Source organism: Motacilla alba, chromosome 1 (genome assembly GCF_015832195.1).
Source record: "Motacilla alba alba isolate MOTALB_02 chromosome 1, Motacilla_alba_V1.0_pri, whole genome shotgun sequence".
NCBI classification, from domain to species: Eukaryota; Metazoa; Chordata; class Aves; order Passeriformes; family Motacillidae; genus Motacilla; species Motacilla alba.
Window position 1 is genome coordinate 98,373,425 of NC_052016.1, and position 17,277 is coordinate 98,390,701.

General features: G+C 40.5%; 1 protein-coding gene across 2 annotated transcripts in view; it reads right to left on the reverse strand.

Annotated features, from left to right (window-relative positions):
* The window catches only part of TMEM255B (transmembrane protein 255B), a 66,383-nt gene that overhangs the window by 39,723 nt on the left and 9,383 nt on the right, over positions 1 to 17,277 (reverse strand). The window contains exon 3 of one of the 2 annotated variants that reach the window (XM_038156645.1): positions 14,465 to 14,527. The exons of the other annotated variant lie outside the window; for it this stretch is intronic. Coding sequence (XP_038012573.1) covers positions 14,465 to 14,527 — 63 coding nt within the window. The remainder of the gene's footprint in view (positions 1 to 14,464; positions 14,528 to 17,277) is intronic. 2 annotated transcript variants of the gene reach the window in all.

The window sequence follows — 17,277 nt, forward strand, 5'->3', positions numbered from 1 at the left end:
AGCTGTTGTAAATTGAAAAGCTAATTTTCCTGAGTAGTAGATGATTGCTGGAGCAGTGAGTTCACAAGCCTAGGACTGTCTAGAATGAGAAGAAATGCAGTTCATTTAAAGATAGAGAATGTTTGCTGAGAGGTATAAGAAATAACACTTTAAAGAAAATAAATACTGATCCATCACATCATCTTATCTCCATTTTCAACAGCATTATGCTTTGTCAGGACAACTATTCATTATTTATAGCAATATATTTGAACAAACAGTTTTTCAAGAAACAGTTTTGCTCTTGCTATTCCATTGGTATGCAGCCAGGCTTCTCTACAACTGTTGCCATCAGAACATGGTTTACTTCTGGTTCTTGTATAGAATACAATAATTTGATTATTTACAAGGGAGCCATAAAACCAGTTATTAAACACTGAAAACTGTACTGTGTGGGCCTAACAATCAAACTCAAAAGGCAGTTGTTTAACAGAGGGGTTTTAGCAAAAGGGAGAACATGGAATGAGGGACTTTTGTAGACAATATTAACTGAAGAGCTGTATCTATCTTCAGCTGCGTCACAGAACTATGAAAATGCTCTAAAAAGGAAAACTAGTGAAAGGCTGGACTGCCTTCTTTCAGAAAAGACTTGCATTTTTTCTCAGAATTCTTGGTCAACCTCCTGTCCTTCAGCAGGCATACAACACCACTGCCTGCACTGTCACCCTTCTGCACAAGTGAGACTAGTGAAGGCAACAGGGGACACACAGTGGCCAGAGATGCTGGTCACAGAGTCTTATTCAGCTGCTAGAAATGCACCTGGCACAGGGAGTTGGCAGCTGTCTCCCACAAGGATTCCCATAAGAGTTGGCCAGAGACCAGACCCAGGAGGCAGTTTGATGAGGCCAGCCCAGCTGCAGGCACACTCTCATGTGCACACTGCAATAAACACTGCACCTCAGGTCCCCAGGCACGCTCTGTGCTGAATGACACACTGATGGTGCCACATCCCTGCTGTGACACACAGAGACCTGCCAGCAGACCCGCAGAAAACCACCTTGCTCCTCAGCATAAGCACATGCTGGCTACAGGCTGGCACCTCTGGCTGTTTCCAACATCTCTGTGGAATACTTCTGGGAGCTAGCATGACTCTCAATGCTGGCACATCCCTGGTTTCCTCATGATTCTAATTTAGCCTCTACCTATCCTCAACCAAAGATAATGACAGTCATTTCTAGCACCAGATGCTGTGTGAGATGCTTCATTCTCTTGATTTAGACCAAGTAGATCTGAGATTGAAAAATGCATGGATTTTTTTGTTTTCAAAATCACCTCGGTACTGGATGCAAGTTGCATTGCATCTAACAGACTCACTTTGTTCATGCTAAATGGCTGCTTCTGCATTGCACAGCCTCCAATGTCTCCAAGCATTGTGCTGTTCATCAAGCCCCTCTGGGATTCTTTTCCAGGCAGAGAAGGAATCAGAATTACCCTGACTGATGCAAATTGATAACGACTGTCACTCAATATTTTTTGCTCTAGAAAGTTAAGTCTTTGCAAAAGGGTGTGTAAGTGTTATGTCACAGGTTTGTAAAGTCCTTTTTTATTCCCCCACAGGTTCAAGTATTTGGAAAAGAAACGCATGGGGAAGTTTGTTGCAGGCTGCCCCTAACATTACATTCCCCAAATTACAGTTTAATTCTGTGGGCCTTTTTACTGGTTTGATTTCCCCATGTCCCCAAGATCAGAATTGTAGTCTTAAATAAATCTGCTACACTTTTTCAATGGGGATGATGATGTAAGAGTAGAAGTTTACAAAAACTCATTTCACAAATCCAAAACAGAGAATGATTTTTCACCCTGGCGCAACCAGGGAGCTGGAGCAACCAATCTCAGGCAGGAGCTGCATCTGTTACCATGGTACCTCAGCGGGTCTATAGATTATTAGCCTGGAAAATTAAGATAATTAAACTCATTGCATCGCATTGTATTTTAGATGCTGCTGTCAACTAAGCACTGCGTGTCTTGTGAAATGGGCCTGTATATAAGTACTTTAATTGTGAATTAATTTTCTCTAATTTGGAATGCCCTCTCCTGTGTGGCTGCTTCTCACACAACAGACAATTCTTTTTCCTGCCCTTGGGACAAACGTTTTGCTGCTGTGATGAAAATGAAGCATAGGCAAGGCTCCTACAGTTTTCACAACTGAGCTAATTAGGAGGTTTCTCACTACACCAGGTAAAATGCTCCACAATTTATGGCCTGACAACATATTCTTTCCATAGGCTGGTTCTTAAATAATGGCATGGCTGTAATTGAGGCTCTGCTGGAGGGTTGTCACACTGCAGGAGATGGGATTACATTGTGTTCGTTATTCGTTAATGCCAACTCCAGTCATAGCTGTGCACTGGTTACAATGACAAGAATCCACAATGGTCAATGACTTTCATGACTGCCCAAACTATGTATTCTAGTTCCTAAAGGAACCCTACAAAAAAAACTGGAGAGGGACTTTTCACAAGGGCATGTAGTGAGAGGACAAGGGGGAATGGCTTCAAACTAAAAGAGGAGAAATTTAGATTAGGTATTAGGAAGAAATTCCTTACTGCGAAGGTGGTGAGGCACTGGAATAGGTTGCCTGGAAAACCTGCGGATGTCACATCCCTGGAACTGTCCAAGGCCAGGCTGGATGGGGTTTGAGCAACTTGGCTTAGCAGAAGGAATGCCTGTCCATGGCAGGGGGGTTGGAACTAGGTGATCTTCTCTTTAAGGTCCTTCCCAACCTAACCCATCCTGTGATTCTATGATTGCGTTGTTATATGTTTAGATTAAGTCTCATCCTTAGATCAAGTGACCAAGTTAGAAATCTGTGGCCTTTTCACAGTATAATCACTGTTGTATTCAGCAAGTCCAGTCACATGCTGTTCAATATTACCCGCAAAACCAAAGATCTTCAATTCAGATTTCCTTCCCTCTCTCTGCTGTTAATAGCACCTCAGGGCATAGACTTGAGCCTGTGTGATTGCTTGCTCACTGTCAATTCAAAGGGCATCTTCTTCTCCAATCCTTAGTTTGGTTCCCTGCTGTCCAGCCCTTTCTCCTACTCTCTGTCCCAAAGGGCTGAATACCTTCATCCCAGCTCCTGTGCCTACCCAAACACCCAGGAAGCCAGTGAAACTCACTCCACAGGCAGAAACTACTTACTCCCTCAAATGAGTCAAATCAGAAGACTGCAGAGAGAGATGAGCACTAGATTCAGTGCAAATGAGAAGGTGACACCATGTAGCCATGACAGAAGGGAAGGAGGCAGCAGTGCTGACAGCAACTAATAGATTGTTTCACCTGTTCTGTGTAATTTACAGTCCTAGGGATTATCAAAGTAAGAGCTAGGTTTTAGCTGTAATGAATAAATCATAAGGACTAGGGTTATTTTGTTGTTTGTGGTCAAGGAGACTTTTGTTTTACTGCCTGTGAAGAAGTCTGCTGTTTACCAGTATCATGTCAGGGATAATTAGGAAAAATAGCAACATGAAAAGGCCAGTTGGTGTAACACAGGCAGGAGAAAAGTCTCATGAGAAATTTAAGCAATCTCACATGCATAAAAAGGTCAAATTAATTAGATAAACAAAGGGGAAAGAATACAGAAACCATATGAGAGGTATAAATTATTATGCCAAAGAAGAAGAACAAGATCAAAATCCACTTTCAAAATCAAAGTGGCATTTTCGTTTGGAAAATTTATCCTTTTTTTTCCTTGCCCCACATCCTGAAGGGCAAATTGTGAAAGGCAGGATTTGCAACATCTTTTGTTACACCTTAGGTACTCACAGTTAATTTTTATCATACGTAGGCATCTGTAAAAAGTAGGCACATTGCTTTCTCTTTTTCTCTTCCAGTGGTACTGCTGCTCAACTTTTGTAGATAATTCATCATTTAGGTGACACACAATAGCAAGAGACTGCAGAAGTATCCAAGGATGGGAAATGTGCAACAGGGTGACTGAGCAGTCCTGGCTCTCCCCCAGCCCAAGCAGGTTTATGCAGCACACTCGAGTAAGAAAAGAAAGGGAGCACAGGTCCTGAGCCTGTTACTCCAGCTCCTAAAGGCACACACAGACATCTTTAGGACAGGGACTACTTCTTTACTGATCAGATGAACACACTGCTCGAGTTGCTGGGAACTTTCCTTGTGCCATTTGCTGTGGCAGTTTGTCACGGAGATGGGAAAATTGAGCATCTGAGCACACTGACACTGGCCCGGGGTTGTGCGATGGCTGTGCTGGGTTCCATGGCAGGAGGGCTCACCCAGCCAGCTTTGCTTGCTATTTCCCTTTAGGGCATGAAAGCCCATAGCTCAAAACTGTCCCTAGAAAAGAAGCATGGAAACATTTTGCCTTAACATTGTACTGTCCAAATAAAACCTTGTATGCTGGATCTGACAGTTCCCTGATCTAGGTCTCTCTGTTGTTTCCACCCTCTAGAAATTTTGTCTTGAGCATTAATCCTTAAGTTATGCCAAGGCATTTGCTTTACACTTTCTGTAATTCATCTTGTCTTTTTTTTCTTACTTGAAGAACACATGAAGATACAGCTTCTGTGAAAAACATTACATGAAAGAAAGACAAATTTTCCTATATTTTTATCTTCAAGCAATGAAAGATTGGTGGGAATTAAATCAATAGCCATTACGAAACATGAAACAAAATTACTGGGAAATGTTACCTGATTAATACATTCTTTCTTCTCTCATAATCTAATATCAGCTACAAAACCAGACTTAGAATAGCTAGGAAATTATTTCAAATTGTTTTAGCAAAGCAAATCTTTACTAGAATGACCAATCTACAGAATAAAAAACCTACATCAAGCAGTTTCTGTGCACTTAAGAATTTGAAACTGGAGTCACCATTACATTGCAATCAGAGAATGAATATGATTTACGTGTAAATGAACACATATTAAATTCAAGATAATTCATTCACTGATGAGTAAAATGCTTGTCTTGATTCAGTTAAAAATGCCACCACTGATGATGCACTATCAAGTCTCCTGGGATTTTGGTAGAATCTGAGACTTCAGTGTACTCCAACAAATATTATTAAAACAATTTTTTAAAAAATGAGACAGAACTGTACTTGCTTTACATTTTCTAAGACAAGAAACAGAAGGAAACCAAAAAAACGAATTTTTTTTTTTCCTGGTGCAGGGTTAGCTTTATTATCTTTTTATTATCTATTTATTATCTATTATCTATCTAATGCTCTTTTCAATCTTCACAACATCTAAGAACCCCAGATCACCCCGGTAACCATAACTGCAGTTCCTGATTTCCTTCTAGCAGCAGCACATCTCAGCTTTACTCAGCTCATTCAAACAGCGCTGCTGTATTTTGTCCCAAGTCTGAATTGATCCAACCCCCCTACTGGCTGACATTCTCTACTTCAAGGAGGTGCAGTGCACATGCCCTGCTCCTGTGTTTTCACTCCTTTTAGAGAGATTTTTTTAAAATAGCTGCTCTACTTTTCTTCCATCCCATTAAATTAGGTGCTGAGTGTGTGATCAGCCCCCTTTCCTCTGTTTCAGACTCCTATTGTTATGTAGGGCAGCACTGGGCAGTTCAGTCTAGTGTGCTTTTCCAGATAGTGCCACTCTCTGGCCACCCTTACACAGAAAAGAGAAAAAAAATCATCTGGATAAACAGCTGGAGAAATGCTAATGGTTTTGGAATCAGCTTTATCAAGTGGTAGTCCAGTAGGCACTTCAAACTGGTAAGAATTCCCCTTTGCAAACATCAACAAAAGCACTTAGACAAGAACAGTTAAAAATTATTACACATTTAAGGACATAAAATTCACTCTAAAAGAAAAAGCTAAACACAGCATTAAAGGAAAAGGAACAAAAGTGAAACAAATTTAGATTCACTGATCAACAGTGCTGACATTATCAGAATTCATCCCATATTTCTTTTTATGGATGCTCTTTTATTACTTAAGCTGGAACAAGGTAATTTCATCACCTAAACAGTTGTTCTGAGCGGTGTGAGAACAATAAACCAAGAATACATAGCACACCATGTATCATGAAAGTTTATGCTTCCTGGTAAAAAATGATGGAATTTACATAGATCGAGACTGTCAGAGCTGACTGTTTGAGCAGCAAGAACTGTTTTTACACCAAAGTCTCTGTTTTCACAAATTCTCCTTCCCTATGCAGTGACTGCATTGGCTTCTCAAGACACAGACACACTCTCTCCATAGAAATGCATAAATTACAAGGTTTTTTGTAGTGAAATTCTACCTGCGGGGTCTGGAAGATTGTATCTGTCCATCAGGGATGTTCAGCTATTTAATTTGAGCTAATTCTTCAACAAGAGGTTCAGAAACCACCTGTCCTTTTCACAGGGTACATCCCACCTCACCTTCTTCACCATGCACACACCAGAAATTAGATTCCTTACCTGAGACTTTCTATCCTGCGCTCCTGCTTGCTAGGAAGAGTAATTGACATCTTTATTGTTCCACAAACACATTTCATGGGTCATAAGGTTTACTTTTGTTTTCAACTGTGTGACAGAAACACTTTCATTACATAAACAACACAAGAAAACAAACTGGCAGTTAAAAAGTGCCCTATTATGCACTTAATCCCATGTGCTGTTCCCAAGCAAGATCTGAAAGGAACCACATCCCAAAAGACTGCCATTTAATAAAACAGAGAACTTAAACTGACTTTGTGGCTTGAGTTTCTGACTAAAAAGAATGGTGACAGCCTTTAAAGACTTCAGTATTGGAAATAAGCTCTGGTGGTGGAAAGACATATTTTCATTCATACAGGTATGCATCTTCTTTCTGTTTCTATTGAATTTAAGCTTTCAGAAGCAAACTTAAGTAATTCTGGTTGCCAAGGAAGCTCTCCAAATAGAAACCAAAGAATCTATTTCAAGATTTCTCCCTTTGTAACCAACATTCCATTTCTTTCTTCCAATGAGGTGAGAAACCTGGGGTGGGTAAGACCCGGGACTGGTACAACCAGGGGACCAGCACAAGGCTGTGTGGGAGGGAAGAACTACAGTGCTGGGCTGCAGGTGGAGGTACTTGGTGGCCTTTCTGCCACCTGATGGTGGAGCACAAAGATTGCTACAGACCTGACTGTGCTACCCATTACAGCTTTTCCTGCTGAAACAACCTGGCACACACATCTATGAAGAGTGCAAAAAGCATTTTGCACAATAAAGACATAATGTCAGTGGCACAGTGGCATAGACTTCATTGTCATTATTACAGGTATTTACCAGGACATGTCAGCTGTAAATACATACATGTACATGTGTGAGCATATTTTACAGATTGTGTATTACATGGTTATAATTTCATAGTACACTTCTATATTAAAATATTTACATATAAATAAATATTTGCATGTCTAGCCAATGAATCTGTGCTGGTAAAATCTGAAAGCACATACCTGTAGACATGTAATATGAAGTGCCAATCCATAAGGAACTAGATCAGGGAAGAGCTGAAACACCTCCCACACTTCCTTTGGTAATTCACACAGTGAAAGCATCTATTTTTGTCTTTGAGTCCTTGAACTTCAAAATTCTCCAACACTGTTGGGAAATTTATGCTATCTATCTTCAGGCATTTAACTCACTGACAACACTTAGATGATGGTTTCACACCACAGTGAGTTGATGTAACAGATTATTCCTGGCAAAAGGGACAAGTCTTGTTCCCTCCTTCCACAGATTCCTCTCTACCCTTACCCATGCAGCCCCAGCAGTTAACTTGTGCTATGTCTGATGCTCACTTGGCTGTGAACCTCTTTACTCACTTAACCAGTGGAGAGTATTTTTAGCCAGGGCAGGGAAGAGGAGCAGAAGGAGTCAGCAAGATAGAGGAAGGAGCAAAGGAGGGAAGAGAAAAGAGCTCTTTGTGTCAGTGAGTATTTACATTTATTAGAAATTGGAAATCCTCACGTTAAATGCACACGGTCAAAGAACTGCATAAAGAAATCCAAAGTATTTTACTTAGCCTTTATTCATGGACTATATGACACTAATATAGAAAAATGTCTCTCATAATATTATACTATTAGAAACAACTTTTCCACTTCTTTACATTTTACTTGGCCACGGAACTTTCTTCTTTTAACTTCATTTGTCTTCTTCATTTTGGAAGGTGCTTTCATACCCACCCATATATCACCTATCCTCTTCCTCTGCAGCTGAAATTACTTAGCCTTCAAAACATCTCCAGTTATTAATCTCACTTCTACTCCTGTTTTTCTGGAATATTTTCCTGCATTACAGGGAATAACACAGACTTCCTGGACCTGCCATGGATAGACCACATTCCAAATCCCTTCCAAAACGGGTTAAAAGGGGTCTCAAAGCTGATTCCTGCAAAATAAGGCAGCTAATACCCAAGACTTCACCATGCTTATGGGTCATCTATATATAGGCTGCTCTGCCCTCAGCTTGAAATTAGACAGAATTATAGTATGATATCTTCTGTAATATCCTCAATATTATAGAAGAGAAATATAACACAGAGAAATATAACACTTAACACATGATTTTTTTTCCACACTTTAGCTAACTAAAACTACAGAATCTAATGTAAACCAGCCTTCAAGGTCTCTTCCAGAACCTAAGGAGAGAACAAGATGCCTCTGAAGAGCACCTCATTACAGCCTTGAAGAGCTAGTCATGAGAGCAGGAAGATATTCTCAAAGAATAAGCTGCTTGAACTTAACAGCTAATAAGATGCTGTTATATTTTGAAAAAATGCAGATTCATAAAGAGGAGCCACTTGAGCTCATTCAAGTGTCAGTGTCAACCTACTCTGATTATCTTTATATAAATCTTGTCTCTTCCTGAAATGTTAGGTCACAAAACCACACCACAAAACCACCACAAAACTTAGCACACATTTATTCCTGAAAAGGTATTAGTAGGTCTTTTCCATTTCAGTCGTTTTAAAGGTGCTAAACAAGAGAAGGATGATTACTAATTTCTTCCATTCTTAACATTTTTACCTCGGCATTAATTGTTTTTTCTCTGAACTGTGTGAAATATGAGCATACAGAAAATCAACACTGAAAGAAAGAAGTGCTGTTAACTTAGTCAGAAACTTGAGTACAGGAGAGAAATAATACCTTGGGAATTACAGACTGCCTTTACATTTTCTACATTTCCCCTGCAACAGTAAAGGCTTCTTCCATTTATTTGCACAGAAACATCAAAGATAGTCTCAGGGAATCTGCAGAATCTCAGTGGTCTTTCTTCATTAAAACAAGCTGCTTTAATTAGCCTAATATGTGATATGAAATCAATCAGTAATTAGTATCTTTGATCAGAATCTGCACTAAAGCTAATTTCTTCAGAATGTTTGATTTGCAAACAGCAAATGAAACAGAACAAGTTTGAACAGAGCTAATTAGGTGTATATATAGCAGTATTTTTGGGGGGTGTATATATTAATAACCATCACCTTTACATAAAATGCCCAGTGGGCATTTTCTGACGGGCATAATTTACAAGATATATTGGTTTTGAAAAAAGTGAAAGAGGTTTGCCCCTTCTGAAAGCTGGCTCACATGTGTACCTGCTTCAAAAAATCCTCTATTCTGAAACAGATGTAAAGTCCAGTGTTAAGAAAATAATCAGAGATGCTATTAAAATCCTACCTCACACAATGTCAATGCAGGACAGGGATGCTTGCACTGTAAGGGAAGTCTATCAACTGAAAACAGAAGAGAAAATTATTGCTTTGTTTCTCCAACTTCAGCTATAATGTCTTTTCAACACTTCATTTGAAATCTAACTCTTGTTGACAGAGGTTGGGAAGCAAGCATATTAAGATGCCTAAACTTAGTATCCCTTGAGAAGCCTGAATAAATAGCTTTGCCTTTTCTGTCTGTGTGCAGAGCTCCATGTTTGTACCTTCCTCATATTTTCAAATTCTGCTTTGTTGGAAGCTTTGCCTCCATCTCTCTGAACAAGTCAAGGACCAGGCTGAGCACCAGATTTATATCTGGGTATATCCTAGACGTGTCAGTGAGAAAATGAAATGCTTTAGCATGAAGAATACATGAGGAAGACTCAGTCAGCAGTGGGTGACTTTGGGTGTCAGACCTGCTGCACACAACTGCTCCATCCAAATTACCAAGGTTTGTGCTTACTCACCATCTCAGGAGGGGTCACTCCTGCTCCAGTGACCCCTCCCCATCCTCCCTGTTTCCTTTTTTCTCCTGTACCTCTTCCCATGCCCTTCCTGCCTGCTCTCTGCCACAGCTTTGCTGCTGATTGCTGCAGCTGCCACAGCCCTACTGAGGGCTCTTGCAGGCAGCACTGTGATACTGCAAACATTCAAACCCTGGCAGCTATGATGCTGCCCTTGAACCTCCCCATGGCTCTCGTAGGCACCACCGCTTCAGGGTGCTCATTTTCAGCCTTGCAAACAGTATGGCAGGGTGAGGCTGGCCCTGGAGAGATGTGTGAGTGGAAGCTGTGAGCCATTGCTCAGTTTATGCATTGGCTTAGCTAAAACTGCATGCATGGTGTCACATCGACACTGCACATTTAGGGAGCGACTCATTTCTGAGTGCAAGTTCGTGCCACCTCCTCAGAAAACATGTATTTCCTGAGGAGAAACCTCTTACAGCACTCCTGCAGCATTACTCACTGCTCTCAGTGAGTAATTCTGAGCTCAATTCTGCTGCCGGGAGCCCCCTGCACACCCAGCCTTCCCCACTCCTGTATGTAATTTCAGCATCTCACTTCCTAACTGGAAATACTTTCTACTGTAACGTAAGGAGATGGCAAGCAAGCAAACAAGCAAGAACACTTTATGTCTTACAATCAAACCCATTTGATTTGGGCAGTATTGTGTTTTTCACCCATCTGGCTGGGCAAAGTGTGCCTTTAGAATGAAACAACATCCAGCTATGCACTGCCCTTCAGCACATAACCTGCTGTGCACAGTGCAAGAGAGGCAAAAAGGAACAGTGACACATTATGCTTGAAATGCCTTCCGTTTGCCAGTTAGAAATATCCCAAATCAGTGCAAATCTTTAGTCAAAGGGAAATTTTGTTCTGCTGGTGCCAAGCTTTGCGTATCAGAGCCAAGCACAAATGGTAAGAGCTGAAGTGAAATCATGCTAGTCAATGAGGCAGAGCCTGCTTCTTCAAGCAGCAGTCCCTTTGAATTAAGGGTTATACCTTTGTCAGCACATTGAACTCCCACTGCAGGCTCTGGGATGCCAAGAAGGAGGTCAAAGAAGTGCAGCATTATTAATGTCATGTTTCAAGAACAAGCCATTGTCCACTCTACCTAACTGTGCTTTTCTTCTTTTTCAAACTCCATACTCATCAGTTACTGAGTGCTGGGATTTTGCTGTATTGGTTCTGCTAATCATTATATATTTTATGTTGCATTTAGCATTTCATCAACCATGAAAGAACCTGGACTTAAAATGCACGGGTCTCACCAAAATAGAACTTCAAGACAAAAAGAGAAATAGATTTAAGTAGAATGGTCAACTTGAAATAGACTTTTTTCCCTAGTGCAACTGAATTTCTGTTCATTTTCTATTTAAATAACAAATAAAAAATGAAATACTGAGTCATTACAGGGGCCAGATAACTGTCAGAGCTACACTGGGTTAAATTCAAATTACACCACAGTAACTGCTCAAAGGTAGTCTATCGGGTTTCTGTGCCTGTGATGACTCCCAAGATGTTAGAAAGTCCTTTTTCTCCCAGCCCCAATCCCAAGAAGAAGCCTAGATTCGTTGGTTCTGCTCCTCAAGGTTGTTTATTTTTTCTTATCTATTACATTCTTCGACTGACCTGCTGAGATCCATCCAGCAGGTTGAGCTGAGGCACAGGGACCGCCCTTGGGATGGTGTTAGTTTTTTATACAAAAAACTACGTGTACTTTATTTACAATAATTTTCCAGTACCTATCACCTATGTTAGACAGTCTGTCTCTACTCTAAATCAACCCAAAACTGTCACCATCACAGCAGAAGATGGAGGACAAGAAGAAGGAGAAGGAGGACAGGACACAGGACCCAGATTCCTCCATCTTGCCTCTTGAACCTCCATTCTAGAACCCCAAAATTCTACTTTTTCATCCTATGACAAATTAACTATCACTCTACTCAAACTCTTGTGGCATGTAAATCTTCACACAAAGATAGTAATTTTTTCCATGGGCTAAAATCAAAGGCACTGGGGTCTTTGACTCCGTGCCAAGGTCTCTGAGCCCCTCCCCAGGGTCTTGAGTCATCCAGGACAGCCAGAGGAATGTCCTGGGTTCTCACAGTAGTCTAGTTAAAATAGAATGAACTGAGTAAGCAATTTCTTTTCCTTTCCACTCCCTTTTGTTCTGCTGCAATGCATATAGTTTTTAAGTACAGGAATATAACATTTATTCTACATTTCTGTGCTTACTTTCAATCTTTACAATCTTACCGATGGTCGCAAATTTGTTAAAGCTGCCCTAAATCCTTCCAGTCAAATATACTCAGTTATGTCCCAGGGAATAACTATTGTATTTCACTGTAAACCCTTTCAATCTCATTTCCACAACTTCTAAAACCATCAGCTCAGCCTCAGCAAAGACAGTGTTAAAAGACCCACTGTGGATGGTTCTCAAGGCAAGATGCATAATTAAACTTTCTAGTTATTCTCTTAGTCTGTTCCCCAGAAACCCAATCTTCCAACAGCCCAAACATCTGTAAATGTTATAAGCAGAAAGCACTTTTCCTTGTTCCATGCTGGGAAATGCAAGCAGGCACTAATCCCAAGCATACTGGACACTTATGTCTCCATGGTCCTTGTGTAAATGACACAACCTGTCAAGGAATACATACTTTAACTGCTGCTTACCCACCTTATGGCTTTTCAGACATTTTACTTTTGCTAAGGGCAGACGCATGGAAAACCACGAGGCAGATTAGAAGAAAAGTGAAAAATCAAACAATCCTAAAATGTTATGCCTGTTAGTAAGGCAGTATGAATGCTGTGGAAGATAAAGCTATTTTCATCTGCCCAGCACTGAGCCTGCAACTTGGAACCTGCTGCTCATCCTGGTCTCTGATGCAGAAATCAGGAGCAATAGTTCTTAATTAAGCTGTTTTGTTAGTAGCAAAATCAATGACACCTGACCCACTGCAGATTTTTGTCTCACAGGTCATGTACCATTTGCATTCTCTACTTTTAAATAGTGGTGAGCTGACATTGCAGCCTTTACCACTGTGGGGGAACTAAGTTGTAATTCTCTCCTCTACCCACCAGAGAATTTTCAGGAAACTTGATGGAATTTCACACCTTTGAAGTCTCTACCTCCCTCCTGAATTTGCCTGAAACTGGTCAACCTATTCAAAAAATGGAATAGGGAACAGAAAAAGACAGAGACAAATATCCCAGTTTTATAAATCTTATTTCTTTGTGAAACCCAGCTAGAAACAGTAGTTAAAAGCAAGGGAATTCTTGCAAATACACTACTGACACTTACAGGTAATGCAAAAAAAAGAGTGATACTATGAAGGAGTGATATTATGACTACTTGTAAGTAAAGTAGTTACTTATTAGAAAAATGCAAGCTAAATCCATCAGCTCCTCCTCTTAGCTTAACATCACTCTTGATTTATACAAGGGAAAGCTCTGCATTATGAAATTAATCATATTTCATGATGCTTGGCTATAACCAGTCTACTGTGAAGTGCCCATTTGACATGCTGTTATTCAACCAAGATTGTTACTTTTTGGAAAGAGAGGAAGGAAATTGTTAAGAATTTCTACAAATTCCTTCCTCCTTCTTACACCTTCCTTTATCCAGATGCCCCAAAGATGTTCCATGACTTCCTCACATAAATAAAAGCAAATTATTTGAGAAGCCAAGTTAAATCTACAAACAAATCTCTCAGTATCTCAGATCCTGTCTGACATAGCCAAGCAATCTTAACAGCAAGACCTCTGGATTTTTGTCTTCTATTTAACAAATATAGTTTCAGGAAAGTGTTGCTGACAAACTTCTTGCTCAGGATGAGATCATCTGATAGGGTGGAGCTGATCATGTAGCTTGTTGCTGCTCAAACTGCTGTTTTGCTCTCTTCCCATACTTTTCCCAGTTACATGGTCCTGGCCAAGCTCTGGCACTTAAATGATTCTGCCCTCGGTCAATTCAACTCACTAAACCAGCAGGAAAGAAAATTCAGTAAAACAAAGTAAGCTGCTTTTGTTTTGCCTTGTACAAAGGAACTTACTGGCCCATTCATGCTTCTCTAAAGCTTCTCAGAAGTGGTGAAACAAATGACTAACATTTTGAGGCAGATGAAGCAGTTTTAAGTCAACTGGAAATCTCTGCTTTTTTATTTTTATTATTTTATCTCTGCTTTTTTATTTAATACATTCTGATACAAAAAAAATTAAATTAAATTAAAATGTAATTAAACATTAAAATAATGTTACTTACTATTTGTCTTCTGTTTTCTACCAGGTAGATGCCAACAATCCCTAGGAAAGATCCAAAGCCAAGCTAAGGCAAAGAACAAAACCAACAAAAATGCATGAGATCAACTTATCTGGACAACATACCAACACACACAGAGATATCTGAGCTAATGCACCACACAGATGAGCTAAATGGGGTGGATCAAGGGAAAAGGTGAAAGTTACTGTTGGACATAAATCATATAATGTAATGGGAAATGGCCAGGACTGCAGCTCTTGCATAGTTCAGTGCAAAATTTGTCATGCAGTAAACAGAAGTCTAAATAGACACGCATCTATAACCTGACTACTGTTACCATTGTCATGTGTAGTTTTACACACTGTAAAGCAAAAAACTAAGTAAAGTAGGAGGAAAAAAAACACTTAAAATTAGTCCACACATCATAATTTTTGAAAATTCCAAAGCTTTAGACAATTGCAGACAGTTTTGCTCAAAAAATTGATGTGTTCCCTAAAGTTCAAACCCTTAGAGTTACACCTGTTTGATTTAAATGATTAGACACTATCACACAACCCAGAAAAAAATCCCTGCTAAAATGCTAAAAGGACCAGTACAGTCAGCTGCACCAACAACAACCACAGGAGAGAGAGGGGAGGAAGGGACACTGAAGTAAGCTGGCCTAATGTTCCAGTGTTGCTTCAACACCGGGATGGTGGGAAAAGCCTCCTCCTTACAATGGGCCCATGAAGGTTTGGAGCAGTAGAAACTCCTTGGATTCCCAGTTCCAGCCCCTCCTTGTAATGAGGCCCCTGAACCGAGCTCAGAGCCTCTCCTCCAAGCACAAATTAAGTTTATAAGGACTACATGTCCCAGCCAAGGGCTTAAGCAGTGCCCGTAAATTCCTTGCTGTTCCGCACAGCTGCTCCCAGCAGAAAGCAAATCCCCTGCAAGCACTTTACCCGCTCAGTATCACAAGAGGAATCCGTCACTCGCTCTCAAGAAAGCGACTGTAGGGAAAGGAGATTTGCTCCTGAGTGCTTTGGGAAATTTATGTGAAAGGGAGGCACAAGGACTAAAAGCAGAGACTTTGAAAGAGCGGGCAAGTGCACCCATGCTGACAGCTAAATAGTAGAGATACTTGGAACGGTGAGCAAGGACACTCTGTTCAGGGGACAGCAACTTTGCAAATTAGGATAACTACATCAAAATGACATCTGCTTCCAAGCCCCATTTTTCATTCCAACAGGAACAATCCATAAAGCCTCATTTACGGCTGATGCAGGGAACACAAAATGAGTAATATCCATGTGAACAAAAAGAATGACCAAACACAGAACAATAACAATTAAATCAGAAGGAGCAGAATCATAGAGATCATTATGAATGCCACAGCATTACTGAGATTGTTTTATGGTCATATGAGCTATTTTTTTGTCTTTTTAGACAACAGGCTATTTGGGAGCTCTGGGAATCCAGGTCAGTATGGTGCTGGGGACCCTGAAAAAGTATAGAAACAGCAAACAAAAATATTACAGTAAGTAGTCACCGGCAAGTGACATTAAATATTTAAGTATAAACAATATTTATAAAGCAAATGAGGCTGAAGCAGTTCTGACTGTGTCTTTGCAGACCATTCCAGAAATGCAGTCCAAGCAGATGCTCAAGCACTAATCTACTAAATGCAGGCACCTTCCAAAGAGTAACATTATATTAACTCATCTCACACAGAAATATTTTATGTTCAATTACTTTGGATGCATAAGTATGGTAACACCTAGCACTATAAAGATGTATTTAGAAAAAATATTTTTTTCAAAACAAATTACAAGTGACCACATATGCAGGGAAATTAAGGCACTTAACTCTTGTTGAAGCCAGTGGGAACTTGGCAAAAGCCAAAATGTATTATGGATCTAACCCTGAAGATCTGTTCTGTAAATACTTCTAGAAACAAGTAAATCTCTGCCAGTGGATAGTGTTACTCATCTTCGGAGGTGTCTTCAAGGCAGGGTTAATTCTGCATGGTTTTTAAGACCAAAATTGCTTACCTAAGGTCAGTAGAGGTTTCACCTCATCTACCAGCTGTGAAATTAATATTTTACTACAGAAGTCTATGAGAACTAGACCTTATTTTAAATTTAAATTAACATTGGCTGTCCTCATATTCTTGCTTTTCTCTGAGCCCAGCAGTGAAATATGTAGTGACAAATTGGTTTAGGTATCTGAGAGTCTGGGATCAGGGCTATGCTGGTTTTCTAAGCTCCCTCTACTGTCAGCAGAGAAGAGAAGCACCTTTTGAGGGGTACTCAGGTCATTCTGAAGGAGGTGATGGTGAGAGGGGATTCTGCCCCCCTGCTCTGCTGGGATCCCACCTGGAGTGCTGCCTTCAGTGGGGCTCCCAGCATAGCAAGGACATGAACATGCAGGAGTGAGGATAGAGCAGGGCCACAAAGATGATCAGAGGGCTGGAGCACCTCTCCTAGGAGGGCAGGATGGGAGAGTTTGGGTTGTTCAGCCTGGAGAAGAGAAGGCTCTGAGGAGACCCAATTACTGCCTTCCAATTCCTAGAGGTGCCTTACAAGAAAACATGAAGACATAGGACAAGAGGTAATGCCTTCAAACTGAAAGAAGGTGGCTTTAGATTAGATATTAGCAAGAAATTCCTTACTGTGAAGGTGGTGGGACTGGTATAGGTTACCCACAGAAGTCATGAGTGCCCCATCCCTGGGTACAAGGCCAGGTTGCATGGGGCTTCAAGAACCTGGTCTAGTGGAAGATGTCCCTGTCCATGGCAGAGGAGTTGAGATAACCTTTAAAGTCTCTGCCATCCCAAA